This window comes from Xenopus laevis, chromosome 8S, assembly GCF_017654675.1.
Source record: "Xenopus laevis strain J_2021 chromosome 8S, Xenopus_laevis_v10.1, whole genome shotgun sequence".
In the NCBI taxonomy this organism is placed as follows: Eukaryota; Metazoa; Chordata; class Amphibia; order Anura; family Pipidae; genus Xenopus; species Xenopus laevis.
In genome coordinates this window covers 67,616,745-67,633,605 of record NC_054386.1, presented here as the reverse complement: position 1 = coordinate 67,633,605, position 16,861 = coordinate 67,616,745, and the positions used below count along the sequence as shown (strand labels likewise).

General features: G+C 37.4%; 2 protein-coding genes across 2 annotated transcripts in view; both read left to right on the top strand.

Annotated features, from left to right (window-relative positions):
* The window catches only part of LOC108700132 (X-linked interleukin-1 receptor accessory protein-like 2), a 470,858-nt gene that overhangs the window by 95,616 nt on the left and 358,381 nt on the right, over positions 1-16,861 (top strand). The gene's annotated exons all lie outside the window — the stretch shown is intronic.
* On the top strand, positions 4,386-7,418 carry LOC121397676. The gene is made up of 2 exons (XM_041574823.1): positions 4,386-4,919; positions 4,958-7,418. Exon 2 carries the CDS (start codon positions 5,032-5,034, stop codon positions 6,865-6,867), a length of 1,836 nt encoding a protein of 611 aa, XP_041430757.1. The 5' UTR covers positions 4,386-4,919; positions 4,958-5,031; the 3' UTR covers positions 6,868-7,418.

The following is a 16,861-nucleotide window of genomic DNA, read 5'->3' as shown; positions in this document are numbered from 1 at the left end:
ACTTGGATGATGTTTGCTGATTATCCAATTGATGACTATAAAATGACCATTTAAAATGGTGGGGCAAAAGACAATGAATATCAGGTACTAAAGGGCAGAATACCCCACTCAAAGGGGCAAATTCACTAAAGATCAGGCACACTTCCACTATTTCGTCAGGCACAAATTCGTTACCACTACGCTAAAATGAAAAGTTGGGAACGTTTTGGTTGTGTTAATTTGTCAGCGCGAACATTTCATAGTGATCTTTTGCTAGCGTTCAATACTCCCTAACAAAATTCTGTTAGTAATCTGATGCTTAGGTCAATTTGAATAGGGCTGGTACATATAGGTCGTATTTGCTCGTCTTTAATAGAGATGTTGGTGCAAATACTTAAAGTGGCCACTTATTATTACAAATGTCCAAGGAAGCAAAATAAAGACAAAAGAGATTCTCTAATGCCCTAGACATGAGCCTACCCTAAAACAAATGTGGCATGCCCCTCAAATTGGTTAAAAAAATGGTTAACACAAAAATCTTTAAAATATGAAAAAACACCAAGGTTTTTTAAAACTTGAATGACTTTTCGGCATACAGGATATGATGTCACTGACTTAAGATTGAGGAGGATGTAGCTTCATCTTATCAATTCCCCAGGTCTAAGGTGGCGAAGAAAACTCTGTTGAAAGTGGTTCTGTAAAATTTGCAGGTTAGTAAATTTGAGTAACCATTGTTCGCCTGAGCGAAAATTCGCCTGCTGATAGACTGTGGAACTACTCTACCGACAGTCTCTTTCACTAGAAAATTGTCCGCTATGCCTGTTAGTTAATTGGTGATGTCCCTGCGGATAGGATTTCTGGTGAATTTTCGCTAGCGACGGCCACTTTGCCCTTTAGTAAATCTGCCCCAGTGACTTTTATGGGGGGAAGAAATAAAAGGAATAACATGGACAACCAAAATTTTTTTTATTGCAAAGATGAATGCATCAATAGATACATGTATACATTTTTTGTGTATGTCATTTCCATTTTCCCTTTTATGTAGGCCGATCCCATGGTCAGCAGGTCAGGGTAAAGTAATTATAAGAAAAAAAAGTGTTCATTAGCTAAAAATGTTATTGAACCATATGGATCAGAGCACAAGCATGGACTAACAGTATGCTCATTTGTCATTTCTAATCACCAAGCAATATGCTTTAGCGCTGCAAATTCACAGAAAGCAGTGCCACAGATATATGATGAATATGTTTAGTAAAGTATATGTTACCAGACAGCAGGCTAAGTTTTGGTCTGGCAACCATTGCCAGAATAATGACAATATAGCAACAAAACAGAGGGTTGCTTTCAGAGCAGTAAATTCTATTGGCTGATGGGCAGCTATGGCTAACAGTGATTATTATTCCATTATGTTGTACAATATACCCTTTACATGGATTTTGTGGTGGAAATAGGTATGTGGTGCAATATACCTCACATTTAGGCAACAAAGGTGCTGTTTCTGTTTAAAAAAAAAAAAGTTGGGGTTTGCAGTTCCACAGCAGTTGGAAGCCACTTATATCACAACCAGTTTGTACAACGTTCCTATTTTATTTTAAAAATAAAAGCCATTATCGCTGAAAATGTTTCTTTCCTCTTTTTGAGATGCAAGACTATTTTTTAATTTCAGCCTATATATTATGGATTTTAACAGACTATTAAAAAAACTAACAACACATTTGGTCAGGAATACATAATAATCAATGATCTTCTACAATCCAATGGCACCTTGCCCTTGGACTTTGAGAATACATTGTTTATTATTTGTATACTGCAATAGGTATGTCCAGCTCTCCCTTATCCTTCTGTTTATGATGGCATTATGCACTAAACTGCATGTACCCCTGCAACTAATACAACCTACATTGCATACTAATAGAACAAATTCTTTCACAAATGCTCAGGTAGGAAGCCTACTGCTCACTTTAATTATTGCTAATCATTAACGGTTTTTTTCTAGTATTTATATCACAGTAACAATTAGATCTCAACATACTTTGCTGCTGCTGCGGCTTGTGACAGGATTTATTTTAATGAAGCTGGTGATTACTCTAAAATATTGTTTAAATATCTATTGATGAAAATGTTACCACCAAATGTGACTAACTCTTAAACAGTTCCACACAGAATTAGAGTGCTCACCTGAACGTAATTACCCTCTCGGGTGCCGGGTGCTAAACAGTCCACAGGACCTCCTGCTCAAGGTCCAAATAACTCGAACATCCAAAGAAAACTGTAGCACACCGATCAAACTTGTCTTGTGAAGAAAAGTGTTTTTATTGGCTCACGGCAGACATAAAGTTTGGCAACGTTTCGGGCCACGCAGGGCCCTTTATCAAGCCTAAACTTACATTCAAAGTACTGTGTTAAATACCAAAGAAAAAGAGGGAGGAGTGGAGAAACAATGGTAGTGATCCTTCACGGATTGGTTAAGATTCAATGCTAATATACATAATTAATTGATAAATTTGAATAATGGAGTGACACATGTGAATAATTTAGTGAATCCTCAGAGATAGGTTAAAATTCAAACCCTGCATACATAATTAGTGCAATAATCACAGACCATTATGTTTGATTGGAAATTTTTTGTGCACCCATATAATAAAATATCCATAAAAAGTCCATAAATAGCAAAAACAAAAAAATAGTATGAACATTATGACACAAGTGTAAAAAAGTTACATATGAAAATATTATCACCTTAAAGTGCATATATGTATAAAAATTAATTTGTAATTCCCAATCAGGGAGAATATGAATGAATAAACTGAGGCGCAATCACGGTACTTTAACTGCATACTCAGTCCATTTTTCTCCCCAATAATCTTGGGTTATGCAGATGATGGTACCCGCACTCAGAAGGTTCATTCAAGGACCTTAAAAAGACCTCTTTTTAAGGTCCTTGAATGAACCTTCTGAGTGCGGGTACCATCATCTGCATAACCCAAGATTATTGGGGAGAAAAATGGACTGAGTATGCAGTTAAAGTACCGTGATTGCGCCTCAGTTTATTCATTCATATTCTCCCTGATTGGGAATTACAAATTAATTTTTATACATATATGCACTTTAAGGTGATAATATTTTCATATGTAACTTTTTTACACTTGTGTCATAATGTTCATACTATTTTTTTGTTTTTGCTATTTATGGACTTTTTATGGATATTTTATTATATGGGTGCACAAAAAATTTCCAATCAAACATAATGGTCTGTGATTATTGCACTAATTATGTATGCAGGGTTTGAATTTTAACCTATCTCTGAGGATTCACTAAATTATTCACATGTGTCACTCCATTATTCAAATTTATCAATTAATTATGTATATTAGCATTGAATCTTAACCAATCCGTGAAGGATCACTACCATTGTTTCTCCACTCCTCCCTCTTTTTCTTTGGTATTTAACACAGTACTTTGAATGTAAGTTTAGGCTTGATAAAGGGCCCTGCGTGGCCCGAAACGTTGCCAAACTTTATGTCTGCCGTGAGCCAATAAAAACACTTTTCTTCACAAGACAAGTTTGATCGGTGTGCTACAGTTTTCTTTGGATGTTCGAGTTATTTGGACCTTGAGCAGGAGGTCCTGTGGACTGTTTAGCACCCGGCACCCGAGAGGGTAATTACGTTCAGGTGAGCACTCTAATTCTGTGTGGAATTGCTTTTCCTGCCAAGAGAAGCTCCCTGTACTACTTAACATGATGTCTCAACTAGGCTCATATTCTCAAGATGCTACAACATTTGCTTACACAGAAGCAGATGCAATTAGGATTTTAGGTGAGGAACAGAGCAACCACTCCTTCCTGACTGAACCTACTGGTGATAACCTCACACGTGAACTGGAAAAGGAGAAAAGACGTCTGACAGGTTTGGAACTGCATTCCATTACGCTGAAAGAATATTACAAACTTAGACGCATCCCACGTGGCCTAAGGGTTAATTTAAGACCCACTATATTCAACGACAATACTGACTTTGCTAAACGCTATGAACAAATAGTGAATAAATGTTCGTTTGACATATTACTTTTGAACATTGAATATTTACAGAATGCTATTCCTGAAGTGATGTCCCGCATTAAGGCAATAGAGCTGCAATTGAAAAATGCTTTGCGATCTGATGAATACAAGGAAATGCTTACCAGAACTGATGAGGCCATCGCTAAACATCGGAGATTGGTGGAGGAGCGAAAGAGAACCAAATTCCACAGAGATGCCGAAGATTACAGAACCGGCAATATATATCAATGGAACGCAGCGTCAACTGGTGGAACGCAGCGCAATAGACGTCGGGACGCACCACGTGATCACATGGATCACATACAAGGGAAGCAACAGCAAGGAAAGAAGCAGCAGCGCTGGAAGACTCCAGATGAACGTACTCCAGATACGGCCACAGAGAGTTCCTCTTCTTCTTGTTTTTTAGATTACAGCCCCCCAAGACACGTCGAGGGCAAAAAAGGCGCAGGGGGCACGAAACATCAGAAAACGTTTGCAACAGAGACGCGACAACAACCACCCAGGACAGTGAGGAACTCACAGAAACGTTAGTATACAATATATCTGACGAATTATTAACATCTGAACAATTGACTTTATTGCAAAAGGGCTTATCTTTTAGTCCCACTAGTAAATGTGACACTTTTGAATTGGATGTCGATCTACAGAGATTTTTTCGTAATTTGCGTCTTAAACGCCATTTCTCTAAAATCCCACCCCCTAGTGAAGTTGTATATAGTAATGTGGGGGCAGGTCATTCGCAACTATCCCTTAAACGGGTGGGTCTCCGGAACAAAAGTATGTTTGTGCCTCCCATGACAGATAATGTAGTGGAGGCTTACATTAAATTGGTACAAACGGATGTGGATGTTTTAAAACAAAAAATTAAGCGAAGACCATTGATGGGACAGAGGTCCAATTTAACGTACAAGGAGGGGCGATGTTTACAAGATCTTATTAATAATGACAATTTAATCATAAAACCAGCTGACAAGGGGGGTGCCCTGGTGGTAATGAATAAACAAAAATATATGGATGAAATTTATCTACAATTGGCAGATGGTAATGTGTACAAGAAAGTCGATTCGGATCCACTAGCATCCATACAACAGTGCATTGCAAATTGTGTGCTTGATGCAATGGAGGCTGGCATTGTGGATGACGATCTAAAAAAATTCCTGATTAAAGACAATCCTATTACGCCAATATTGTACACATTACCTAAAATTCACAAAAACTTGGAGAATCCACCAGGTCGCCCCATTGTCGCTGGTACTGATTCAGTCTTATCACCATTGGCTGTATTTCTAGATAAGATATTACAGCCTCTAGTGCAGAATACTAATTCTTTTGTGAAAGATACCACACATCTACTGAATATATTGGATCGGACCACATTAACCAACAATAATGTTCTATTAGTCAGTCTTGATGTGTCAAGCCTTTACACATCTATAAATCATGACACAGGAATATCAGCTGTGACTCATTTTTTAAATACCACTGAATATACTGAGGAACAAAAGTCTTTTTTAGTGGATTTATTGCAAATAGTGTTGCATCAAAATTATTTTCTATTTGGGGACAATTTCTACATACAACAGAGGGGTACCGCTATGGGTAGCAACGTAGCTCCCTCTTATGCAAATCTGTATATGGCCCACATTGAGGAGGAGGTAATATATAAAAATTCCCTATTTAGATCTCATTGTACGTTGTATCTGCGGTACATTGATGATCTTTTGCTGATCTGGGATGGTGACTTAGAGAGCCTAAATGCCTTTCATCATTTTCTTAATGGTATAGAAGAGACTTTAAAATTTACAATGGATTTTAATCCAACTTCCATCAATTTTTTGGATGTAAAAGTGGTCAAGGATGGAAACATACTTAAAACTGAACTATATAGGAAGGTGACTGATAAAAACAATTTATTGCATTTTGCCAGTTTCCATCCTGATGCTTTAAAAAATTCTCTTCCTTACTCGCAATTTATGAGGGTGAAGCGAATTGTAAGTGATTCAAAGGACTGTGACTTTTATTTAAAAGAAATGGTGGATCGGTTTGGTGCTAGAGGCTACTCTAAACAGATTTTAAAGAACAATTTAGAGAAGGTGCACCAGCAAACCAGACAGGAATTGTTAATTGCCAATGTGCCAAAGCATAAGGATAATAACAGGATAGCCTTTGTAAGCCGGTATAATACGGCAAGTAAACAAATTGGGAACATCATACGTAAACATTGGCATCTGTTACAATCCTGTCTGACAGAAGTCCCAAGTTTTCAATTACCACCAATGTTGGCCTACAAAAGGGCAAGGAATTTGAAAGATCGTTTAGTCAAAGCTGATGTTGGCAGCCTAAAATCGCAGAAATGCTTATTTTTACAAAGGCCTAAATTTGGAACTTTTCCTTGTCTACATTGCTGTCAATGCAATTCAATAATTAAAGGAAATACTTTCAATCATCCCCATTCTGGTAAGCAGTATAAAATTAAACAGTACTACACATGTGAATCTACATATGTTGTTTATTTATTGAAATGCCCGTGCGGTTTGCTATATATAGGGGAAACAACCCAGAGGATTAGAGATCGTATCTCTAAACACAAATCCACTATTCGCACAGGACAAACTTCTCTACCTGTACCGGCACATTTTCGATCCGCAGGACATGCAATTAGTCAATTAAAATTTCAAATAATTGATTCTGTTCCAGTTCAGAGGAGAGGGGGCAATAGACTGCTAGCATTACAAAAATTAGAAATGCAGTGGATCCATAGGTTGGACACAGTGTGGCCGAGGGGCCTGAATAAAGACTATACCCCATCTATGTTTATTTATCAGTAGGTAGGCAGACTTTTTACCAGTGCTGGTTTTTTGAAATATCTACTATGTGTATACATATGTATTCTAACGAACAATTTTTGTCTTTTTAAGGTCCTTGAATGAACCTTCTGAGTGCGGGTACCATCATCTGCATAACCCAAGATTATTGGGGAGAAAAATGGACTGAGTATGCAGTTAAAGTACCGTGATTGCGCCTCAGTTTATTCATTCATATTCTCCCTGATTGGGAATTACAAATTAATTTTTATACATATATGCACTTTAAGGTGATAATATTTTCATATGTAACTTTTTTACACTTGTGTCATAATGTTCATACTATTTTTTTGTTTTTGCTATTTATGGACTTTTTATGGATATTTTATTATATGGGTGCACAAAAAATTTCCAATCAAACATAATGGTCTGTGATTATTGCACTAATTATGTATGCAGGGTTTGAATTTTAACCTATCTCTGAGGATTCACTAAATTATTCACATGTGTCACTCCATTATTCAAATTTATCAATTAATTATGTATATTAGCATTGAATCTTAACCAATCCGTGAAGGATCACTACCATTGTTTCTCCACTCCTCCCTCTTTTTCTTTGGTATTTAACACAGTACTTTGAATGTAAGTTTAGGCTTGATAAAGGGCCCTGCGTGGCCCGAAACGTTGCCAAACTTTATGTCTGCCGTGAGCCAATAAAAACACTTTTCTTCACAAGACAAGTTTGATCGGTGTGCTACAGTTTTCTTTGGATGTAACTCTTAAACAGTGTGAGCTGTTTGCTTCCCATTTATGGGTCGTTGCATGCCCCAGTTCAAAGGGAAAAATCTATAAAAGCCATTTGCTTTCTTTACAATGTGCATAGGACATGCTGTGGGATTTGTCTGCGCACTGAATAACTCCCTTGACGTACTGCATATTGCAGTGTTCATTTTAAATCTTATAAAATATTATTTGTCAATATATCTACCTACAGTGACTTTGATCTAGAAAGTTAAATATGTTTGTAAAAGTCTTTCCATTGCTTTTAAAAATCACTGAACAAAGTGTGTAAAGTAAATTGTAACTACAGGCCTGTTGTCCATCTTTAAAGGATAAGTAAACCTTTAAAATAAATGAATGTAAAATTGATGAGGGGGCTATTCTAAGCACTTTTGTCATTTACACTCATTATTTATTTTGTTTTGATTCCAAGATATTAAGGGATACATGTGCTGTTAATATGAATGAATTTTGTTACAACAGCGCCACCTGCTGGTCATTTTCCCACCAGTCTGACCAGCAAGTAGTCAAGGAAGTTGTCAGGAGAAAGAAAGAGTCTGATGTTCTTCTGCTTAGGAAAGATGTGAGAAAGGTTTCTAATTTTATTCCTAAGCAGAAGAACATCAGCCTCTTTCTTTCTCCAGACAACTTCCTTGACTACTTGCTGGTCAGACTGGTGGGAAACTGACCAGCAGGTGGCGCTGTTGGAACAAAATTCATTCATATTAACAGCACATGTATCCCTTAATATCTTGGAATCAAAACAAAATAAATAATGAGTGTAAATGACAAAAGTGCTTAGAATAGCCCCCTCATCAATTTTACATTCACTTATTTTAAAGGTTTACTTATCCTTTAAAATATATTTTTTCTGTGTTTAGTCTAATTTATATTGTCTCTGTGGATTTATTTTTATGATGTTTAGGTTCAAGTTAGCCAATGTAGTAGTACATGAGGCATTGTCATATTCACAGCTACACAATCTTGTTGTATATGTGTTCTGATCTAATGGACAGAATGGCTGGAGTTTAATGATCCTACACCTTTCCAATCAATAAGGTGAATATTGAATGTAGACATTAATTAGCCAAGTGTGTAATTGACTTGTTGGATGTCTCTCTCTCTCTCTCTCTCTCTCTCTCTCTCTCTCATAAATTTAGCAAAATATTTATTTTATCGTGTAAATTAGAGATTAGGCCAGCTAATAGTGAATCTCTCCCGTTTCGCTTAAAATTTTGTGAAACTGTGGAAAAATTCATGAAACACGAAAAAAATTGCAATACATTGAAGTCAATGGGCTTCAAAAACAATTTCTATGCTCACAACAATTTTTACTCACTCCAAACGCAGCGTAGTAATTGGGTATTTTTCTTCTGGAGACTTTTTTTATCTCTATGACTTTTTTTTTTGTAGAAATGCATTAAAGTCTGTGGGGTTGGCGAAGTGGCCAACGCTAGCGTCAATTCGCCAGAAATCCCATCCGCAGGGACATCGACAATTCACTAACAGGCGTAGAGAACAATTCGGTAGCGAACAAGCCCGTCGCTAGCGTTTGTTCGCAGTCTATCGCCAGGCGACTTTTCAATCTGGCGACCGGTCGTTATTCCGCAAATTCAGTAAAGTGCGAATTTTACTGAATGCTACCTCTTTCACCAGAGTCTACTTCGACACCTCAGACCAGGCGAACTGCCATAATGAAGCTAGATCTTCTTCAATCTTATGTCACTTACATCATATCCTGTGTGCCAGAAATGCATTAAAGTTGTACAAAAAAAAAATGCTGGCGACTTGTACTTTTTTCAAGTGGGATTGCCTTCAAAAGACCTAACTATTGAATTTTTTTGTGTTAACATTTTTCCCCAGACATATGAGGGGCAGGGAACATTCGTTTTAGGGTGGGCTCATGTGTAGGGCATTAGAGGATCTCTTTTGTCTTTATTCAGGTTCCTTGGACATTTGTAATAAAAAGTGGCCACTTCAAGCACTTGCACCACCATCTCTAATAAAGACGTCCATACGACTTTAATGTGCCCGCCCTATACAAATTGACCTAAGCGCAATAGGACTAAAAGTTTCGCTAGGCAGAAGTGATTGCTAGTGTAATTTTGCTTTGAAATGCTCCCACTGCCGAAGTAACGCTAGCGAAAAGTCACCAGCACTTGGCGCAACGCAACTTTGCATTTTAGTGAATTAGCATTGAGGTAACTAATTTTTGCCTGGCGAAGTGGGTCAAATTGTTTGCTGGCGACAATTCGCTTTTTAGTGAATTTGCCCCTATGGGTGTTTTTCTTGTGGTGACAATTTGATCTCAGCAAAATTTTTCATGGCAAATTTTGTTGCTGTTTCACAAAAAAGATTTGCAGATGGCTAAATGCAGAAATTCGCAGTGAATTCACATCTGGTGGAAAAAAAATTGTTAACAAGTGTTGTCTAATAACATGAGATGGGCATTATGGATAAAAGATACAATCAACATTTAGACTGATATTAACTTTTAATTGCTAGATTTTGCCTAGCACAGCAAAATGCAATATATAATTTTTATGATAGTATATCATATTTTTATATTCTCTGCAAATACAGGATGTGAACACTCAGCTTGCGTTAATTTTTTTGTTATTCGGCCCCCTGTCATTTTCAGGTATTTAAAGAAGGCCACACCCCTGGTCCATCAGACCCTCAAGTTGTTAAACAGGGGCAGATTAATGCACAGGCTCCTCTAGGTTATAGCCGAGGGAGTCAGTTTGATTAGGGGCACATTTAGCTTTTTTTCAACTTTTATTTCTATTTTCTGTTAATATTTATATTTATTTTTTTATTGGGTTCCAGTCAAGTGCAACTGCTGGGAGATGAAAGCAGACAAAACATATTTGGGTATATGTGTCCTGATGGGTTCAGATCCAGTGATCATTGGTGCACGCCAACCCGACTAGGGTAGAGTGTTTGGGTGCACACATTCCTGGATCAGCATGCATCCAAACCCAGCAGTAGCCTAGAAGTGGGGCCTGTGTGGATGTAGCCTAGGGGGACCCCTCATGTCATTAATTCGCAACTGTTGCTAAGACACACGAACCTTTTTCAGGGTATTGTCAATTATTACAAGGATTGTAAGCTGCTTGGGGCATTGATATAATTTCAATGTGTACTGAAGCTCTCAGCACTCATATGTATTTTCATTGTTTAATTCATATGGACTGAATCCCAATTGTGTTCAAGCCTTGTAAAATATTGCATGCCCCTGTGGTGCTATATATAAAATACTAATAGTATACCAATAATATCAATGTGATACCAATATGATACTAAAAATACCAATATGATGCCAATAAAATACAAATACAACACCATATATGATACCACTAATACAAATACTGTACAAATATAGAGAGTTCTAAGAATTCAACCTGCCTAATCTTTTCTTACATTGCTCTCCTAGTCCCACGAGGGCTGCTTGTGCACCTATTCTGAATAAATGTGTCTTATAATGTATTAGTGCAATTCCAATATTATACCAATACAGTTCTATTGCCATTATTATTACAAGAGCTATTGTAGGAGTGTGCAAAAATGTGCAAAAGAGAACGTATGCCCTTACCTAAAATTGTTAGATTGCCTTTCGTTTACTTTTTTGTCAATAGTTTTGCTACTTGTTGCTGATTCTACGGATTTCAATTCAATTCGATTCTTCGGATTTTCAATTAGCACAAAATTAGCACAAAATTTGAAATGAAACCAATAATGCATTGACAGTACAAAAGAAATCCCTTCGTAATATTACTAGTGGGAGAAAAAGTATCAGGTGGCAAAATAGGTGATATTTAGGATACAAGAAGTGATAAATGATTATTAGATGGAGGAGGAAGAGAAACAGAAGAAGAAATTACACAAAACATGAAGGCAATGAGCTGCTAAAAAGCTCATTATTCATGGAACATATGTACAAATGCATTCATTCAAGGACAATTATGAGCTAATTTCTCATTAACGCTGCACAATAATAAAATGTAACATGTAATAACCAATATATGCTAAATGAATCATCAATACTGAATTATTTGCATTTAGTGTGACTTGAACGTAAAAAGTGACAGTGTGACTTTAAATAAAAGCAAGATAAAGTACAACTTATCCACACTGTCTTTACTCTGTCACACAGAGAGCAGTAGGAAAGGAAATATGTTTGCAATTTGGTGAGAATGTTCATTTTGCAGTGAAGGAATCAAATACTGCCTGGTCAGCTTCATAAAGCCCCATGGGCAATGCAGTAATATTAAAAAAAACTAAATACAAAATAATCTTAGAGATCAGCTTTTCTTATAGAAAATGAAAATGCAACTCAGGCATCATTTAATGTAGCCCTGATAATAAACTGCCATCTGTACTTGAATCATTGCAATTAGAATGATATCATTTGTAATCAAACTTTGCCTTTTCAGTATTACCCATGCAAAATATTGGCTTAAACTGACATACATAGTAACATAGTTAAATCGGGTTGAAAAAAGACAAAGTCCATCAAGTTCAACCCCTCCAAATGAAAACCCAGCATCCATACACACAAACCTCCATACTTTCACATAAATTATATATACCTGTATCTATACTAACTATAGTATCACAGTAGCCTTATATATTATGTCTGTCCAAAAAATCATCCAATGTGTAAAAGAAACGGATCCGCACACACACCGATTAGTGCAGTCGGGGATTATCCCCTTTTATTCAGCCACCAAACATCAAAGTTTCGGGGGGGAACACCCACCCTTCATCAGGAAGGGTGTTCCCCCCCGAAACGTTGATGTTTGGTGGCTGAATAAAAGGGGATAATCCCCGACTGCACTAATCGGTGTGTGCGGATCCGTTTCTTTTACACATTGGTTGCTAAGGGACCCGGCCGGGTCAACGGAAGGAACGCACCACCAGCTTGCAGGATTGGTGAACTACAGGTGTGCGGTAGGAGAATTACATTGCAAAAAATCATCCAAGCCACTCTTAAAGGCATTAACAGAATCACAACATAACCCGGCAGTGCATTTCACAACCTCACTGTCCTGACTGTGAAGAACCCCCTACGTTGCTTCAAATGAAAGTTCTTTTCTTCTTCTTTCCACTGATGAATATCATATATAATCAACCTTTGTAGGCTAACTTGCTTGGCCATCTTGTACCGACCACCAATAATTAGATTAAATGCTAATTCATTTGCATATATTTGTACTCTGGTTACATTTCATTTAATGTCAGTTTTAAGGCAAAGGTAAAATGGTTAAACTGTTATGTTGGATGCAAGTTTTTTGAGGTGTCCCGTTATGCTGTCAGTCTCACCATAATTACACTCACTGTGTATAGAAAAAAACAATTAATTGAATTACCAAAGACATCAACGCATTTCAATCCACCAGGGACCATCATCAGGACTTTATTTAAGATATTAAGATGTATTTCACATCAGCTGACAGCATTACATCACAATGCACAATTTATACGGAGCTGCACACACTCACTTACACTGTATGTAATTGGGGCGCTTACTGCCCTGACTAAGGGAGGGGTGCACCCCCTGAAACATGGAATAATAAATGGTATAAGTTCCCCAACTGCATATAGATGAGTGTGTGTGGTTCTGTATATATTCTGCATTAGTACCAGGTCCTGGCCAGGCCAATGGATAGTCTGCACCACCAGTGCAGTATGTGAATAAACGGATGTGCAGTGGATAAACTGCATTTAACAAGCATTAGATCACAATTCTTTACTTAAGCTAAATCTTTTAAAGTATATTTATCCCATTGAACTGTTACTTAATATTAACATTTGATGGCAACATGATAGGTATGCTTTTTTAATGAATATGTTTGTAATTAATATAGCTTTAGTTGCATAGTTTATTGCTCATTATGTTCTTTTTTTGTCAAAAAAAGGTTATACTGTATACTTAAAATTCTGCACTTCCCTCTACAATATGCCAGCCCTGGCTCTACCCCAGACCCTTGCCTAACGCTTACAGGTCATTAATGGCCATAGATGTTCTGTGTCTTTGAACAGATCGAATAAATGTTGTGGCCAAACTTTGTGCGAGTGTCATAAATGGGGACTACAGTAAAACGCTTGCATGGTGAGGGATTGAAAAGGCTGGCATGGCGAGAGTCAGAATGAAAAGGGTGGCATGGTGAGGGACAGAATGAAAAGGCTGGCATTGTGATGGTCTGAATGAAAAGGCTGGCATTGTGATGGTCTAAAAAGGCTGGCATTGTGATGGTCTGAATGAAAAAGCTGGCAAGGCGAGGGTCAGAATGAAAAGGCTGGAATGGTGAGGGGCAGAATGAAAAGGCTGACATGGTGAGGGACAGAATGAATAGACTTGCATTGTGGAGACTCTCTGAATCTGGTGATGTGACAACACATCACCAGATTCAGAGTGCCAGAGACAGCACTGGAATTGCTTGAGAGTTTTATTGGAGCCATGAATTTACTGGTACATATTTAATTGTTTGGTACAGATAACTTTGAGAGCCCTTACTTTTCTGAAATGTTTGCAATTTTATTCCATGTGTAATGATTACCAACCAAATTTGGCTGACTTGGTAGATTTCTAGGAATAATGTCAGTGTCAGGGAAATTCAGTTACCGGAGACCACTGGTGGTAAAATATAGACACAGTTTATTTGACACAAGCTCTGTGGATTCTGAACTCACAAAAGAGTCAAAAGAGTTTATATAGTCTTTTCTCGGGAAAGGAAGGTTCAAGCAGTCCAGGGACTAAAAGGGAGTAGATAAGAACCTACTATTTCTAACCAGGAGATTAAATTCTCAAGGCTGGGGTGTGGGTCAATCACCAGAGCAGCTTGAAAACAAAAACTGGGGTGCAACTGGTACACAGAAAGCAAGGGGAATTCTGCATACACCAAATTTTGCACTTTTTTTCTCCATTCAGTCCAGAGTCACCCTGTCAGTGCTGAATTCCTGTTTCAAAAGATGCATGCAAATTATTATTTATTTGGTTGGGCATTTTGGTGATTTTAATCTAAATTTGCTCATGGATGTCACCCGGAGGGTGGAGAGCAAATCCCTGTGATGGCAGATGCTATATATCCAGTTTATTAGACATACTTTAGAAATCAATTTGATCAGTGTGCCAGTTAGTTAGACCAGTATATGGCCACCTTTAGGCTGTGGTTAGTGGAAATCAAGAAGAATCTCCTTAAAGGACTAGTAACATCAATTTTTTAAAAAAAAAAAAATTGTTAGAATACATCGAAACGAAAAAACCCGAAGACAAATTAAACTTTCAAATTGCAAAGTCTTTAATAAGAAATAACTTACCAAAACTCCAAAACATGGTGACGATTCATCATGCAGCGTTTGATTTCTCCTCCACGGCTATCTCCTATAAGGAAGGCAGGGAGGAGAAATCGAGCGCCGCACGATAGTTCGCCTGATCGCTTTCTGAAGAGGAGCGCAAGCGAAGTTTCACTGAGTTATTTCTTAATAAAGGCTTTGCGATTTGAAAGTTTCATTTGTCTTAGTGTTTTTTTTGTGATGTTTTCTAACGAAATTCTTTTAAAAAAAATTGATGTTACTGATCTTTTAAGGGCTATTTTAAATGTTTACCCCTGTGTAGAAACCTTGGCAGGTAACTGTATCTAGAAGATGAAACTTTCCTTTGTAACAACATCTTTGCACAATCTCAGAATCGTTGAAGGTTTGTTTTTGATTTTTAAACAGAGATTACCTTTTCTCTGGGCATTTGTAAACATTACACAATTGTTGAACTGGTTGACAAATGTGGTCGTATGTAACTCTTAAAACAGTTAGAAGACCATCGCCCTAATCTCTTTATTCTATCCTCGTGGAATCCCAATTGGCTGGCTTCTGTTGCGGCCCCAATTCTGAAAGAATGTGTACAAAAAGACTCTGGGCATAAAGAAATTGCTTTTAAACAGGCTCTAAATATAACTAGAAATTGGTAACGGGAAACATAGCTGCCATCCTCGTGGATAAGGAATGGGCCCTGGTTGTTTTTTCTTATATACAGGTATTGTGTTGTTAACTTTACTGGGCAACAATTTCCCCCAATTGCTGTTAGTAAGCTATGTTTTCCCTTGGTAGATTTATCAGTTTTGGAGTAACGGATGTTTAAAGAAACCGATTGGCCTAATATTTTTACATCTCGGATGTTTAAACCCCCTGGTTTTGTTCTGGAGGGTGACACTAATTCTCCAATTCTAAAGGCCCCGAAAAATGCTAAAGAAAATGCTGTTTTGAATAATATAGTTTCATACTTGTCTCTGCATACATTTGGAACTACCTTCAATAACTTGTTCAGTGTTTCAAAAGATACTGGTTTTCTTTTATCAGGGGCTGCAGTTTTTATTTTCCACCCTTTTACTATTCTTTTTATTAAAAATTCCTTAGTGACATCTTTCCAACTAAATAGGTTAAACAAAAATGACAGCGCGGCCATGTTCTTCTGAACAGTGGAACCACAAATCCCTGTCTTTTTTAGTTTTAACAGATATGAAAATGTAGCTAGTATACGGCTTTGATGGTCTTTTAACCCTTTTTCTGCATCTGTATTAGCAATCCACTCCGCCCATACTCTGCTGTAAATTTTTAAAGTGGTATGCGACAATGAATCAGCCATGAGCACAATTAATTGTCGAAAACGATTCTCCATAAGCCAGAAGGTATTGATAAACCTTTTTCCTCTGCCTTTGGGACCAGGTGTCGAAATTTGTCTAGCTGTAATCGAGAAAGGGCATCAGCTATATTATTTTCCACTCCTGGTACATGCTTTGCCCTAAACCAAATATTAAATCGGAGGCATTGCAGTATAAGTTCCCTCAGAACATTTAGAACTGGTACAGAAGTGGCTGTTTGCTTATTAACCACATTTACTACACTCTGGTTATCACACCAAAATGTAATACTTTTGTTCTGCAATCTATTACCCCATAACATAACAGCTGCTAGGATTGGCAATAATTCTAATAATGTCAAGTTTTTAACTAAGGCAGTACCTTTCAATTTTTGTGGCCAAGGTTCAGCAAACCATTGATCTTGATGAAAACCTCCCATACCTATGCTGCCTGAGGCGTCCGTGAAAAATTGTAATTCTGTATTAGATATATTAGCTTCCTGCCAGCAAGATTGGCCATTATATTCGACTAAGAAACGTTGCCAGATTCCTAAATCATCTCTTAGACCTTTATTGATCCTGACATAATGGTGTGGTTGT